The sequence below is a fragment of the Castor canadensis genome, chromosome 6, assembly GCF_047511655.1.
Source record: "Castor canadensis chromosome 6, mCasCan1.hap1v2, whole genome shotgun sequence".
In the NCBI taxonomy this organism is placed as follows: domain Eukaryota; kingdom Metazoa; phylum Chordata; class Mammalia; order Rodentia; family Castoridae; genus Castor; species Castor canadensis.
The window spans coordinates 119,536,087-119,551,352 of NC_133391.1; the positions used below are offsets into that span (position 1 = coordinate 119,536,087).

Consider the following 15,266-nt stretch of genomic DNA (forward strand, 5'->3'; position numbering starts at 1 on the left):
ATGTGTGTGTGTGTGCATGCGCATGCACGTATGTGCGTAAGGTTATTGTATAGAATCTGAATTTCTTATATTACATTGAAGTAAAAAAAAAAAAAAAGACATTTTTGCTTGGTTAGCCTATTAGTCCCAAGCATAACATTTTATGTGAAGGGTCACGAAAATAGCAAAAGAACAAAACTTTTCTATTTTCCTCTCATTTAATTTTATAATCTCCTATAAGAATCAATTCCTATTTTGGAAGCTAAGAAAGCTGAAAAAGCAAATGGTAGCCATCTTTGGGAGGAATCTTTGCTCAGATAGTTTGCTGGCCAAAGCACACATGAGCACCAAATGTGGTTCCTTGTCCGTTAATTAACACAGACCCTTACTGCCATCACTCTAACACAATGAGGATTCTCTTGATCCTGATTTCCACACGAAGCACAGGCAAACTATTCATGTTTTACAAGACATTTTAGGGGGCAAACTCAGGACTACTCAAACTGCTGAATCTTTAGTAGTGAACATTTAAAACTAAGTTTAGTTCATTTCAGTGTTAGAGTTGAAATTCCACTATAGCTGAGAAACGGGGCAGGCGGTCAACAGCATAATTTAGATGTGGGTGGGTGGGGTATTTGATTATTAGCTCTATTTGTATGAAAATATATAATCACCAAGTTCAAAGAGAAAGTAAAAACACTTGAGGAATATTACCCTACTTTCCATCTTTTCACCTCTACGCAGGGAGTTTCAATGAAATATAGAAAGTGATTCAAAACCAAAACAAAGTTGCACAGAATTCTGCAGAGGTCAGGGGGCATGAAAAACAGCCAAGAGAGGTCAGTGAATGGACAGCCATGGTGGGCAAGGCAGAGCAGAAAAGAAAGCCATTGCTGTTGAACAAGTTTCTTTTTTCAGAGTGGGAAACTCTGGTCCTTCTGGAAAAATGGCAGCATACTGTATATGATGAAACGAGAGACCAGTGCTGGAGAGAGCCAGGAAAGGAGGCAGGTAGGATGGGGCAAGGAGGAGCAGGAACAAACACAATATCCTTGGAGCCACACAACATAATCAACATAGCCTGACTCTGGCCCTGTAAATCAACAAAGACCCTAGACAGCACCTGCCTCAAGGGCAATGTCTGTGTCTTAGTGCCCAGCCCACCGTCGCACTGAATCGATGCTTGTTAGTGAATAGCTGAGATCAGTAGGGAAGATCCGGCAAGGTCAGCCGTGGCAAAGAAACCCGTGACTAGTTCTTAGAAACTGAGGCTTCTTTAAATGGATTGGGAAACCATCATAAAGGTAAATAGTAAGCATATAGGTAGCAGAAGCACATCTTCTATACAGTCCTATCTCAGTTATCTTGTTTTCCTAACACATAACCAGACTTAGTACATTTGGTGAAACTGTAGTAAATTTGGCCCGTTCAAGACATGCTGTCTTCCTGGAGTGGACACATGCCATGAGCTTGCCTATCAAACACAAGCGCTGTTACCATGGTTCTTACAAAGATGAATGGCAGACAGGAGTAGGAGCAATACTGCTTTGGGGCAAAGATCATCTCTTTTGTTAATTACCTTTCCTGATTAAATGCAGGCATACGGGAAGAGGAAGGAAGATAAAGGAAATAAATGGCTTTTCTGCAGATGACATTAATGAAACAAGATTTGAATTTCTAAGCCATGGCCTTCTAACTCCATTTCCTTTTTTGATTAGGTTACTTGCTTGGCTGATGAGGAAATACCGTAGACAGTGTATCCCTGGGCTTTAGCAGGACATTTAATAGGATCTAGGACCAGTATGATAGCAGAATTAGATGAATTTATAGACAGCCATAGAAATTGTGCTACTTACTGTTATCCTAAAGGGAGGTCTGAAATGGGCTACCTCAGGGTTCACTTCCACCCTGTTGAATGTTCACTTGGATAAAAATGTGCTGGTCAAATGTGTGAATGGCATGAGAATGAGGGATATAACAGCACGTGGGATGGCATAACTAAGGTACTTATGATGGCTACGTCAGTTCTAACAGGATGGCTTTCTAAAGGGATCAATGTAAGGTCTGATAAACCAGCCGAGTAAAGTATGGGATTGAGAGATGTGGCTTAACCACAATATCCACAGGGAAAAAAACTCAAGGATTTTAGTTGACAGTCATGGATTTATTAAGAAGCAAAAGAAGCTTAAACTTCAAGGTCCCTCACTGGCTTGATCCTCTACAAAAGCCCTAAATTTAATAGTATATTAATAATGGTGTTTTCCTTAATGGGAGCCCCCGTGTTGTGTGAATTGCAGAGCTCCTCGAAACCTGCACCCCTCCTCTGACATTTAATCATACACTGTGATGGCCAAAAGTTATTTTTACATTCACTTAATACACGACCGTGCTGAAAACTATTGACTCTCACAATCCTACTCTGGATGACTGGAATACTGTGTCCAGTTTAAGTCATGATGTTCTATAGGTTTTTTTCTTCTTTTCTTTTCTTTCCCTAAGGCCTTGGATACACTAGGCGAGTACTCTAACATTGAGCTATATCCCCAGCCTATGTCAAAACATTTTAGAGAAACTAGACCAAATCCCCGAAGTTTCCCTTGCTGGCTCTTCTTTGGTCTTAATCTCTAGATTCTAGACCTAGGTCCCTTTCTCTTAAAGCATTTGTGTCTCTAGATCACATGTATCTTCTGGGCTGTAAATTCCTCTAAGCTGATCATGGTAGTATGTGAATGTAATCAGGCACTCAGCAGGTGGAGGCAGGGGGAAGCAGGGGGATCTCAGGTTTGAGGCCAGCCTGGGCTACATAGCAAATTCAGTCCAGTCTAGACCACATAATGAGACTCTGTCTCAAAAAAGAAAAAAAAAAGGACTATGGGGTGTGGCTCAAGTGATAAAGCATCTGCCTAGCAGGCAGAAAGCCCTGAATTTAATTCCTAGTACCACCAATAAATAAATAAACAAATAAATACCTTGAATACATAAGTGGATTATAAATTCCTATCTCCAAGCCAAATCTGAGTTCTCCAGGTCTGAACTCAAAATCCAGCAGTCTGAGAACTCAGACTGCTGAACTCTTGCATTTTCCCCATCCCCACCCCACCTGCCCTTCTTGACAAGACAGTGACCAGGGCATATAAGGAACTTTTAGTATGTTATAAAGAACTATGAGTAAAAATAAAGATGGTTAATCTGGGGTGGAGGTGGTTAGGGGTATCTAAGACATGGTAAATGGAAAACAGACTTCATTCCTTTATTTATAGATATAATGAGCTGGGTGTGATGGTGGACACCTGCAATCCTAACCCTTACGAGGCTGAGACAGGAGGTTGAGTTAGAGGCTCTAGCCTGGGCCATATAGTGAGACCCCTGTTTCAAAAAAAAAAAAAAAGTACAATAAACAAACAAATGATACAATGAGACAAATAAGGAAGAACCTTCTGAGATAGGCTTAAAAATGCCCCCAGGAGAGAATGATTTCACTGTCCCAAGATTTCAAGAGGGATAGGTCAGCCAGATGACAGCTGAATTTAAGTGCTGGTTTTATGTTGAACTTCAATGATTATGACTCCAAACACCTGAAGCTCAAAGTGCACTGAGAGTTCTTCTCAGTCCATTTATTTTTTAGCTATTCTTGCCAGGAAAAAACAGTGTATCATTTTTGTTTTTCTAAAATTATGTTTCTGATTTCTCTGAAGTTGACTAATATGTTTCAAGGACTGAATAAAATGTGCATACCTGGATGTCAAATGACCTCCAAGGCCCCTTTGTTATTGTTCCATTCTGTACTCTACTCTTCTCCAAGGCAACAATAGGCAATCATAGCTCCAAAGACACAACCACTGCTCTAGTGTAATCATTTTCTGTGCCATCCTTTCTACAGTGTCCATGGGGTGAAAGAAATTTGCTCTGGTGGAGACAGGAGTGAAAGCGAATTCTACCCCGTGTCCTCTTCCCTTGCCTGCCCCCCTGCCTAGATGCCTCTGATCTGCTCTGTTAAAGAGAAAACTTTAACAGAGCCTTTTCCACATGTGAGCATTACTTTCTCCAGGGTATCAGGATGGGGGTTAGGAGGGCAGCAGAGGAGAATACGACATAGTCTCTGGCCTCAGTAATGCCTGCCTGGGTGAAAGAAGATGGGTGCCCCTCCCTTCAAACCCTGGGGAGTCTGCCCTTTCACAGAACTCAAGTTCAGGTAAAGCTGTTTCTTTTTCTTCTGTAATGATAAAATCTGACACATGCACAGTCCATTGTACAAGAGGTCCACTTACATGGTCTGTAAAAATGGTTTAAGTAGCAATATTCATAATACTGTTCTTATTTTAAAAAGGGGGTTATTACTCGGGGTCCAGATGGATGAAATGTGATACCTCCTTATGTAAAATCTTGGCAATGGTAAATGCTTTTCTTTACATATTTCCTTTGTTTGGTTTTATGGCAAAAAACCAAACCAATGACATGGGTAAAAAGCAACCACTAGAAAGGAACTGCAGAATTGCACAGGAATGCTGGAAGGCGCCCATGTGCATATAAATGAGCCAAGGGCTCGGGGCTGAACTGAGCTTACAAGCAGACCACTTGACTGCTCACTGTGTCATTGGGCCACTTCCAGGCCTCTGTGGCTCTCTTGCTCCCTGGGACAAGATGTGGATAGCCTGTGTGACATCTGAGTTACCAGACAAATGCCAACTGCTCTGGATATGACAGGAACTTGAGGATACAATCTTGCAAAAGATTTTGACATTATGGCGACACTAATTTCAGAGCAGTGGGCGGAGTTGAGATGTCAATGCAATGAGCAGTGGTTACTGAGTCTTTAACAACATCTGGGTTAAACTATGAAAGAGACATGGAGCCTGACTCAGCTTTGGAGAAGACAAGAGCACAAGCACTGGAGAAAGGTTAAAACTTTCACTTTAAAGCAGTAAAGCCAGGCCAGCTGTAAGTGAGCCCTGAGGCCTTGGGTAAGGAGGCACTGGATGGCCTGCGATGGAAGTAAGAGAAATCAGAAAGAATTAGGAAAACCGGGTACAAGTACTGACAGAGACCAAGGCAGCGACCAAAAGCCCAAGAGACCTTTGGAGTATTCTCTCAGCAAACAGGAAGCCTGGATTTTCTCTGGGACACTGTCATTACATTTCTCCATCATTTTTGTCACCTATAAATATTGACTGTTCCACGCCTCCCCTTCCCCTCTTATCTCAAGCACATCAATTGCCAATGAGTGCTACAGGTTGTTTAGCAACAAGCCATAGGCCCTCTGTGTTTGGGGTCACACAGTTTTGCTTATTTCAAAGGGGCTGTAACATTCCCTTCTGTCTTTCCAAGAGCAGCCTGCGGCTAAACAATAATGAAGCTACTGGAACCCACCTCTTGGTCGGTGAAAATCTCTATGAAGTTCTGGAAGGAGAAAGAGCCGGACTGGAGAATGAGCTCTCCGGTGTTTTCAAAGCACTGCCCGGTGAGCACAAGCAGCTTGTGTCGGGCGGCGTCGGTGATCATCAAGCGCACCTGTAACACAGCAGGCGCAGCCGTGAACGTGGGCAGCGCTCCGCCCACCCAGGACCACCAGCAGAGTCCAAGTTCTTCCCCAGGCCTGGAGGCAGGAAGGGTTGGACGGAGCCCTGCCTGTAGGAACCGTCCACAAAATTGATGCATGTGGCCATTCGTTCCCCCAGGGAACACCATTTTCAAAGTTTTGCTTCAACCAACACAGTCATGGTGGTTGACTGCTCTCCCTAGTTTCCTCCTCTTTTCAAAGCAGTCTTCCCAGCTGGCAAGTATTTTGTTTCACAGCTGTTGAGAAGTATCTATGAGCAGCACACAGGCCAGGAAAGTCTGAGTTACCATAGACAGCCCAGGTCCTCCAACTATCTCCTCAGGAAGTACAGATTTCCAAGTGGGGTCCCAAGTTAACCCCTCCTATCCAGGATTCTCTACTTTCCAAGCCACAGAGCAAGCACTGCTGTTCCATGCACGGTCTCCAGAGGGATCAGCAAGGTGCCTGACATTGAACTTAGAGAAAAAACTACCCCTAAATGGCAATCTGTGAACTGAATTGCAAATGGTTTGCACTAAAGAACTCTCTATGAACTCTAAGTGAAGGGAGCCAGCTGGCCTTCCCCAGAAACACCACTCTAAGCACCCAAGGTATTGGGTTCTGGCCCAATTCGTGAATGCTGGGCCCAAGCTATATGCCATACATCATGCTAGACACTGGGGAGTACACAAACAGGCTGCTGGGGCCACAAACATGGCTCAAGTGATTGATAGAGTGCTTGCCTTGCAAGTGCAAGTCCCTGGGTTTGATTCTCAGTACCACTAAGAAAAAGTAAACCACTCACAACCCCTTGCCCAAGAACCCCAGTCTACTCAGAAATACACATACCCAAGCAACTACTTCAGCCCCATCTGATCCACAGGCAAGCCTGATTTCTCTTAAAAAAAAAAACAACTATATTTCTTATTTTCTCTTTTTCGTTTCTCACAGCTGTTTCAGGCAGTCTGCCCAGACACATACTAATCCTCCAGCTTTTTTTAAGCTATAATTACTTCCTGATTTTGTCAGTCACAGAGAGACTGGCATCTAATACTTATGCAACCTCATGACTTAATGGGTTGTCAAAGAGGTTTTGCTAATCTGAAACAGTATTGAATCAAAACAGGCTACCATCACAGTAGCCAAAAAGTACCCAATTATCCATCAACTGAGGGGTGAGTAAACAAATGTGGTATATCCATATGATGGACTATTATACAGTCGTGAAAAGGAATGCTACAATATGGCTGAACCTTGAAACAATTTTGCTAAGTAAAATAAGCCATACAAAAAGGATACATGTTGTTTGATTTCACCTATGTAAAATGTCTGAATAGGCAAATCTAGACAGAAAATAGATTAGGGGTTGCCAACAGCAAAGGGGAATGGGGCATGACTGTTAATAGTTTTGGGGGAGTTGACCAGTGATAGGCATATGCTGGAATTAGACAGTGGCTGCAAAAATTTGTAAGTATACTAATAATCAATGAATTGCACACTTTAAAGATGAATTTTATGATACATAGATTATGTCCCAATTTTAAAAAAGAAACCAGGATATAATCAGAAATGCTCAAAGTGTGGGCAAAAGACACTGCAGATAACATTTGGCTACTTTAATGTTCAAGAAGGCAACTCAGTCTCCCAGGTGCTAAACTATGACCCCAGAAGCAGGAAATGGAGCTATGCCAGCTCCGTCCGTGGCCTGGGTAACCAGGGATTCCTGACTTTAGTCAAATTCTTATGTTGCAGTGGGCGCTGACATTCCCAGTTATTATCTGTAGCAACAATTTCATTAGGTAATAATAATAATAAAGTAGCAGAAACCAACATTGATATTTCATTCCATACTCAGTTGTGAGTCATATCAAACCATGACATTAAGTAGGACATTAAATGTAGGGACAGTTATGAAAGCCATCTCACAGAGGTGTAAACTGAAACAGATAGTAAAGAATTTGCAGAGCTGGAGTTCGGACCAGGTCAGGTGTCCTGGAACCAGACAGAGTCCATGCTGGACCACCGTGTTAGCTAGCCTTCCTTTCACCTGTGGCAAGGGCTGAGCAGGATTTCTCTGCCCCGGGGAATTCCATACAAGATGCTGTTCTTCTCCAAGTTCCATCCCTGGAAGTCCCAGCCTGAGGGTCTGCAGTCTATGACCTCTGCTACTTCCCTGCCACACTCTACCCTGCCAGCACACATCCCATGGGTGCCCAAAATTCTACACTCCCTCTCCTCGGCAAAATATCCGTGTTCCAGCTACATGTTCCATGGTGTCCTTATTGGTAGGGACAATGTAAGGTGGTGTCAATTCAGAGAACCAGCCACTGACTTGGGGTTAAGGAAGATCCCTGGACGCTGGCCTTCTCACTCCTGTGTCACTCTCTGCCCCCCACCTGTCCAACCCATCTGGGTTTCTGTTCAGTGAGTGAGAGCCCCACCCAAGACCCCACAGAACCAAATGCTCACCTCAGTGCTGACCGCTTCATCCGAAGGGTTGATGAGGACCACTGTTTCTAAGACGTCACTTCGGTGATGAAGGATCTTTTGTCCTGCAGGCACAAAAACACACAAAGAGGAGCCCTTTTAGCTTTCAGGGATAAAAGCTGCCCTCCCTTTTTTGGGAGGGCAGAGGAATTGCTGCCTGCAATGTGGCATGGAGCAGCAGGTTTCTCTGCATGGTGTTGGGGGACACAAGGGGTACAACTGAAGAAGGGGATACATACACGGCAGGTTTGTCCCTGAGCTGGGACTGTGTGGCCTGGGACTCTCTCTGCAGGCTCTCACACTCTCTGGTTTTCATGGTTGATCGCCAGGCAGCCTCTAATGGCGGTTTTCATCTGAGACAAGGCATGAGCGCCAGGAAAACTCAACGGGCTCTTGACATTTCCTTTCTCATGGTAATTGGGGATGTTTCTCCCTATCAGCCTTTCTTCTGGTGAGAACTGCACCAAGATTAATTAGGAGCCTTATTGTGAAATGAATGACGTCCAGAAACCCAGGCTTAACAATTAGCCCAACAGCCAGAATGGCTGTCTGGGGCAGGCTGACGGTCTGTTGGGGTATTCATTAATTAATTCACTTGCTCACAGAAAAGTGGAGTAACGATGGACAAATAAAAAGCGGAGGACAAGCCTCCCACTGCACAGGGAGGCTAAACTGCCCCCCAGGACAAGCAAAGATGGGGGCCAACAGCAAAGCAAGATGTCATGGGGACGGAGGGCTGAAGCAGTGCAGGCTCTTGGACTTCCCACACCTCGTAGGTTTACACAGTTCAACCTCCATCCAAGGTGGATGGAGGCCTGTGGATGGCCTTCTACAAATACTCCCCTCCCTCAACCAGGAGATGAAGTCACACAGCGAACATGACCAGAGTTGGTGATACACATGCTACCAGCTGAAAAGGGACAGAGGAGAAGGGTGTTCCCTCAGAAAAGGAGGAGGAGGACAGGTGGTTTGGAGGGACAACAAGAACACATCAGCAGCTTGGAAGCTCAGTAACAGGAAGAGATGGAATAGAGTCTAGGAGACAAGTGCCAACACAGAGGAGACCAATGACCTAAAGTAACCGTTTTCCAGACAAATAGCTCAGTGGTTCTTCAAACAGCTGAAGTAGAAATAGAATTATATATGACCCTGAGGGCTGGAGGCATGACTCAAGCGGTAGGTAGAGCACTTGCCTGGCAAGCATAAGACCCTGAGTTCAAATCCCTGTACCACCACCACCACCCAAAAAAAAGAAAAAAATCATATACAAGCTGACCATTTCATCTTTAGGTGCAATTGGAAGTAAGGACTAGAACAAATATTTGTATGCCAATGTTAAGTACAGCATAATTCACAACTGCCAAAAAGTGAAGCAAGAGAAATGGCCCTCTCTAGATGATTGGCTAAAATGTCATATACCCATACAGTGGAATACTAGTCAGGTGCAATGCTACGACAAGGATGAACAGGCAAATGCACAGAGTCAGATTCACAGAGTAGATCAGTGGTTACTGGGGCTAGGGGAGGGGACATGGGAGTCACTGCTTCCTGGGTACACTTTCTGTTTGGGTGATGAAAACATTTTGAAAATAGAGGTGATGATGGTGCAGTTAATGTAAGAATGTGTCAACTGTAATTAACATCACTGAATACATTTAAAACAGTTAAAATGGCGAACTTTGTTTTATATAAATGTTATCACAATGTTATCATTGTGATATGACAATAATCACCGAATAGTACACTTCACATGGGTACATGGCATGGTATGCAAATTATATCTCAATAATGTGATTAGAAATGAAAGAACACAGTGCAGAATCACAGCTTAGTTAGGGTTTTTTGGTTTTTTTCTTCTATATCATCACGGACCAGAAATACCATAGCAATAGCAACACGTTGACATTCTTACCCCCATAGCCATCCTCCTGCCATTCTCCTCCCCATCACACTTTTCCTAACAGCTAGTATTCACCGGTAAACCCTTGTCAGACATAGAAACATCCAAACTAGCTGGTAACAGTGCCAGGCACTGTTCTAAGACTTCGCCTACAGATTTCATTTAATCTCCAAGGAGCTCTCTGACATAGGCACTGTGATTATCCCGTTACTGGCCAGGACAGTGAGTCAACAGAAGAGAATTATGTAGCCAAGGTCACACAACTACTAAGTCATCAAGCAAGGATGTGGACTCAGGTTGCATGGTCCTTTCAGGTCACTGCCCTATGGTACTCGTTACTGGAACTAGAATCTGGAAAAATAGACAAGGCGCATCTGCCAAAAAAATGCCAAAAAAAGCTAGGGAATAGGAAAAGGAATAAAATCAGAGACGTGCTTAAAGAAACAGGAATCAGAAAGCATCAGAGGAAGAATACTCGTCAAAAAAAACCCCAAAAAAACTAATAAACAACAACAAAAAAGGCAAAGGGGGTGGGGCAGGACACCTACTTAAAAGTAAAATTAAGCGGAAGTATGCAATGCCTTATTCCAAATGCCTAAACATGAAGAAACCACATCAGAACAATGTCACACAGCATGAGCAGGCAAAGAGCTGAGGCATATGAAAAACAAAGTGCTTTCATGATGAATGTTGAATTTTGTAATTTGTTGGAAATTACTTTTCAGCTCTTTCGTTGGTTTGTTTTTGAAAATTATGTGCTTTTAAAACTAAATCAAAAGGAAATCAAATCGAATAATGAATGATAAAATGAAAACCAGCAAAACACTTTAAATCCATCCTCCATCAAGTGGCCTTAAGTCCTTCCATCAGTGGCTTCCTTGGAACAAAGACTTCAGGACCTTTGAAGGCATGAAACTGAGACAAAATTAGACCAAAGCTTCAGACCAAGGAGAAGTGGATGGGGGCATGTCTGTCATCATTGATGGTACTCTGCAGGAAATTGTAAAAGCAAAGTGGAACAAGGCTAGAAGTGGCTCCCTCTCCAAGAGTCAGTAATGGGATCAAAGCCCCTTTCTCTAAGTGTCTCTAGTGTCCTAGACCCCACCCTGCTGACCGCACCCTGCAAAATACCCATCCAAGCAACACCAGCCAGCAGCCAATTCCTGCCCACCCGGCACCCTCTCCCAGGCTACAGGCCACCCCCTGGCAGGGGCTTCTTACCATGCACTGGAAGGTCCCTTCCTTTTGACTTCATCACTTGGAAGCAAAACAAATGCCATGTGACACTACTGGTTACCTCTATTCCTCCCAAGCTGATTTTCAGACAGGTTAGCCCAGGAATTCAACTGATGATGTTCTTTTTGTCCATCTTTGGAAGTACTGAGAGAAATGACACGGACGTGGGTGCCCCAAGATGTCATGGCCACTCCTTCAACAACAGCCTTTTGATATGATTGGTTTGAATGAAGGAGGGAAAAAAACTTTCAGGGGAGAGCGAGAAGCTCTGGGATCTTGTGGAGGCTGGACCTTCCTGGCATCTGGCAAAGCCACAGCCTGGCTGAGGGGCTTGCCGCCCCCTTCATCCCCAGCATCCCGTGGGTGCCAGCTCTCCCAGCAGGCGGCTGTCTGCTCACAGAGTTGCATTTTTGGAGAATGTTTCACACTGGGAAGCAGGCCAGGCATTCTGAAGGAGAAGCCACCACCCTTGCCTGCAAAGGTCTCACTCTGTTGCTTCAGAAAAGAAGTTCCCAGGAAAGAAAGACTCAGGGCTTCAGCCTCTGTCCCCACCATTCTAGCCTGCACTCTTGAGTGACCTCTGGCAGGAGAACCAGGAGGCAGCCCTGTCTTTAGGGTTGGCCTGAGGGGTGCAAAAGCAGAACCTGGAGGAGTGACTGTGTGACCTAAGGCTTCTGTAAGGAAAGGTCTGGGTGTGTGGGGGGGTTTCCCCACAAAGCTCTGTGTGATTACAAGCCTTGACCTGGTGTGGCGGGAGCAGCCAAGAAGGCTGCTGAGTGACAGGAAGGGTCTGCTCCACCTCATAGCACCAGGGTCCTTGCACACAATGGGGCTTTTGTCTGTGCTCTCCCATTGTGGAACTCAAAGAGAAGCCGTATTTTTCAGTTATCTCAAAGATAAACTGAATCTATGTGTCCTTTAAAGTTGGGCTGCTTATGGTAGTTTGTGTTTTACTACATCCAGGAGATTTTGAAATCTTTTAGAGCAAGAACTATTTTCTGTTTATAAATTTTTAAGATGCTTATGGGGTTTCTTCTTCGTAGTTTGAGATTTGTCTAAACATGCATGTGCGTACACACACACACACACACACAGGCTCTCACCTTGGTTTCAGAAGTTGACCTATGGCTGAATTCAGATACACAACCATCGAGGCACAGCTACCACCAAAGCCCCACACAACTCAGAACTGTCTCTTACATACATGGCCGACCCTTCTCTCCCACACACCACCCCCCGGAACACAGTAGCTGGGAGACTGTTAACATCTCAACTGGGGCCAGGGCACCCCCACACCACTCAGCACAGGCAGCAGGAGGGGGGCCAGCTCCAAAGCAGCAAGGGTGCTGGGAGCTGAAGCAAAACCCTTGATAAAAACAGTAACTAGTTACTGCAAAAACCTTTGAAATTGTCCTTAAGAGAACAGCAACCATTTCCCTCATCGCCTTTTATTACCATTGTGACAAGCAACTATGTCCCTCCTCTTCAAAGATGGAACTGGGAATATGTTATCATCCGTGTCAAAAGGGACTGAGTTAGTATGTTTAATGGTATGAACCTTGAGATTGGGCATAATCCTGGCTTATCCTGGTGGGCCCAGTCTAATCACACGAGTCTGTAAAAGTGGTGGACCTTCCCAGGCGGGGTCAGAGGGAAGGACGGGAGAGTCAGGGTGTGAGAGGGACTTCACCCACCATTGCTGGTTTTGAAGGGGAGAAATAGGACACTAATACAAGGATTCAGGTGTCTTATAGAAACTGGGAATGGGCCTCTGCTGACACCAGCACGGAAACAGGGACCTCACTCCTACAGTCACAAGAAACTGAATTCTCCCAACAGCTCAGCTGAGCAAAGAAGCAGCTCTTTCCCTGGAGCCTCTAGAAAGGAGAGCAGTCATTTCTGGGTGAGACTTCAGCTGGACTCAGCTGCACAGAACTGTGATAACAAATCGTGTTGTGTGGGACACTAAGTGTGGTAACTTGGTGTGGCAAAAATAGGAAATCAATACATCATCCAAATAATTTTGGTCTTATCTGATTTGCTTGCTTACTGTCAGGGAGCGGGGCCTTGTGTATTTCCCCGCCATCTCATCTCAACTTTATAGAACCATTCCTGGCATGAAACTTTATTGTTGCTACAGAATACATGTATACAGAATGTGTGCATGTTTCTATATGATATCAGACAGTACACATTATTTGATGACTTGCCTTTTTCACTTAATTATATGTTTTAAACATCTTTCCATGTCCGTTCTTACAGATACAAATCATTCTTTTAAACCTCTGGACCATCTATGATCCAGGATTTGGATGTATAATTTTATTAACTACTCCCTTATTGATGGGCATCTAAACCACCTTCAGTTTGCTTTTTTTTTTTTAAAGGACAGTAACCATATTAATTCCTTTTCCATTAATGATCATTCAGGACTGAATTTTTTATTTTTGCAACTTCCTTTTCCTGAAAAATCAATCGTTTGCAAGCACAATTTAGAAATGGTCATTAAAAAATAAAGTCTTCAATTTCTACTCTGTATGAAGGGAGAAGATGAGGAGGGTCCTGCATCATTGATAACCAGGACTTGGGGGTAGAGGCAGCAAGATGAAATGCTCTCCTGCCCCTTCCTCTGTCCCCATCCCGTCAGTTCCTACCCCTGCCTGTCTTTTCCTATTAACTCCTCCATTCCCTGGCCAATTGAAAACCAGGGTGGATTCTTTTGGGAAAAGGCATTTGACATTGGATTCAATATTAGGAAAATTCCCACTGGGAAGACACAGAAATCTTAGAAAAGGTGAAGAAGATTGTAGGGTTACAAGGGAAATATGAGGGATAACGGAGACCTGCAATGATGTAGCTAAAAGTAAGGTCTGCTAGGTAAGGAAAAGGCGATGAGCACAAAACACCTGATGTTAAAGTCAGGGAGGAAGGAAGGACAGTGGGAGTTCTTCAGCATGGTGGATGTTTGGAGGGAAAACCTCTCACCTCAAACCCATGGGCACAAAAATCTCCCCAGGTAAAACTTAGCTAAATGGGTAAAATGAAGGAATGACAGGTGCACTGTGCAGGGACTGAGATTACAAACAAGTCTTCCGGCAGCTTTGAATAACAGCTTTCTGTCTGAAATAATCATAACCAGGACTCCTTTCTGCAGGAATGCACATAAGATGGAAAACGCACGTGTGGTCAGTTTGAAGAGAAATGGAGCTGTGCGGAGGATTTAATGGCGAGCACAGACCAGGCCCTAGCCTGGCAGGAAGATGTCCCTCAGCTTCCTTGGGGAGGGGGAGGGGGTCAGCCAGAGGCCACACAAGTCTTGTTCAAGAGCCTGAGGTGGTTCTCTTCGTCTCTGTCCCACCTCAGTATTTCTGAGCAAGAAAATCAGAGTGTGGTGAGCACAGGTTATCTGGCAACCCGGCAACAGAGCTTCTGAGAGGCCACAATGAGAGACTCTTTCCCAGGTGTCCGGGGTTAGGGCTCACAGGAGGCATCGAGGAGACGGCTGAGGACCCAGCCTAACACAAGCCTTCCTCTTGCTCTTGGAGCAAGAGGTCACCTCAGCCCCGAGGGACAGACAACATGACCACAAGGCAAGGCAGACAACTAAGTCCATTTACCTCTGCTACTGAGGCACTAGAAAAAAGCAAAAGTGCTGGAGGACTTGGTATCTCCAACTGTTACTAGGAAATCACACAAATCCCTCTTCAGGGAGGCAAAGTTCCTAACCCTGAAGAGAGTCTGATCTCTCAAGGGCTCTCACACATCAAATCAACCTGTCATCATCCTTTCCCAATTACCTGCAGTTCACCTTTCAAACCATGTTTCAAATGCGTTTTCCATTTTATGTGCATTCCTGCAGAAACGAGACCTGGAAAAGAACCTTGTCTAGGCTAGTGTCTCAGAGGTGACAAGACCACAGGTAAAAGTCGGCAGAAGGGTAATCAGATAGGCACACCGACTTTCCAGGCACTTCTGGGCACGCTCATGCAGGAGCACCTTCTATGTGGGAGGTGCCATCCTACCTGAATCAAAAAACAGCTCAGTAGGAGGTTGATACATAGAAGCAGTTAGTGATAACATCCAATCCTTTGATCACCAGAAAGTCTATCCTGAGAATACACAATGAAA

The 15,266-nt window shown here is 44.4% G+C and overlaps 1 protein-coding gene across 2 annotated transcripts in view; it reads right to left on the bottom strand.

Moving 5' to 3' along the window:
• The window catches only part of Map1b (microtubule associated protein 1B), a 97,771-nt gene that overhangs the window by 17,695 nt on the left and 64,810 nt on the right, over nt 1–15,266 (bottom strand). Inside the window, exons 1-3 of one of the 2 annotated variants that reach the window (XM_074077326.1) lie at nt 11,124–11,259; nt 7,985–8,067; nt 5,347–5,487 (exon numbers count right to left, since the gene is read on the bottom strand). In XM_074077326.1, coding sequence (XP_073933427.1) covers nt 5,347–5,487; nt 7,985–8,067; nt 11,124–11,157 — 258 coding nt within the window. In that variant the 5' untranslated portion in view covers nt 11,158–11,259. Of the gene's footprint in view, nt 1–5,346; nt 5,488–7,984; nt 8,068–11,123; nt 11,260–15,266 lie in introns of those variants that run through there. The other variant, XM_020174677.2, reaches the window with a different exon arrangement.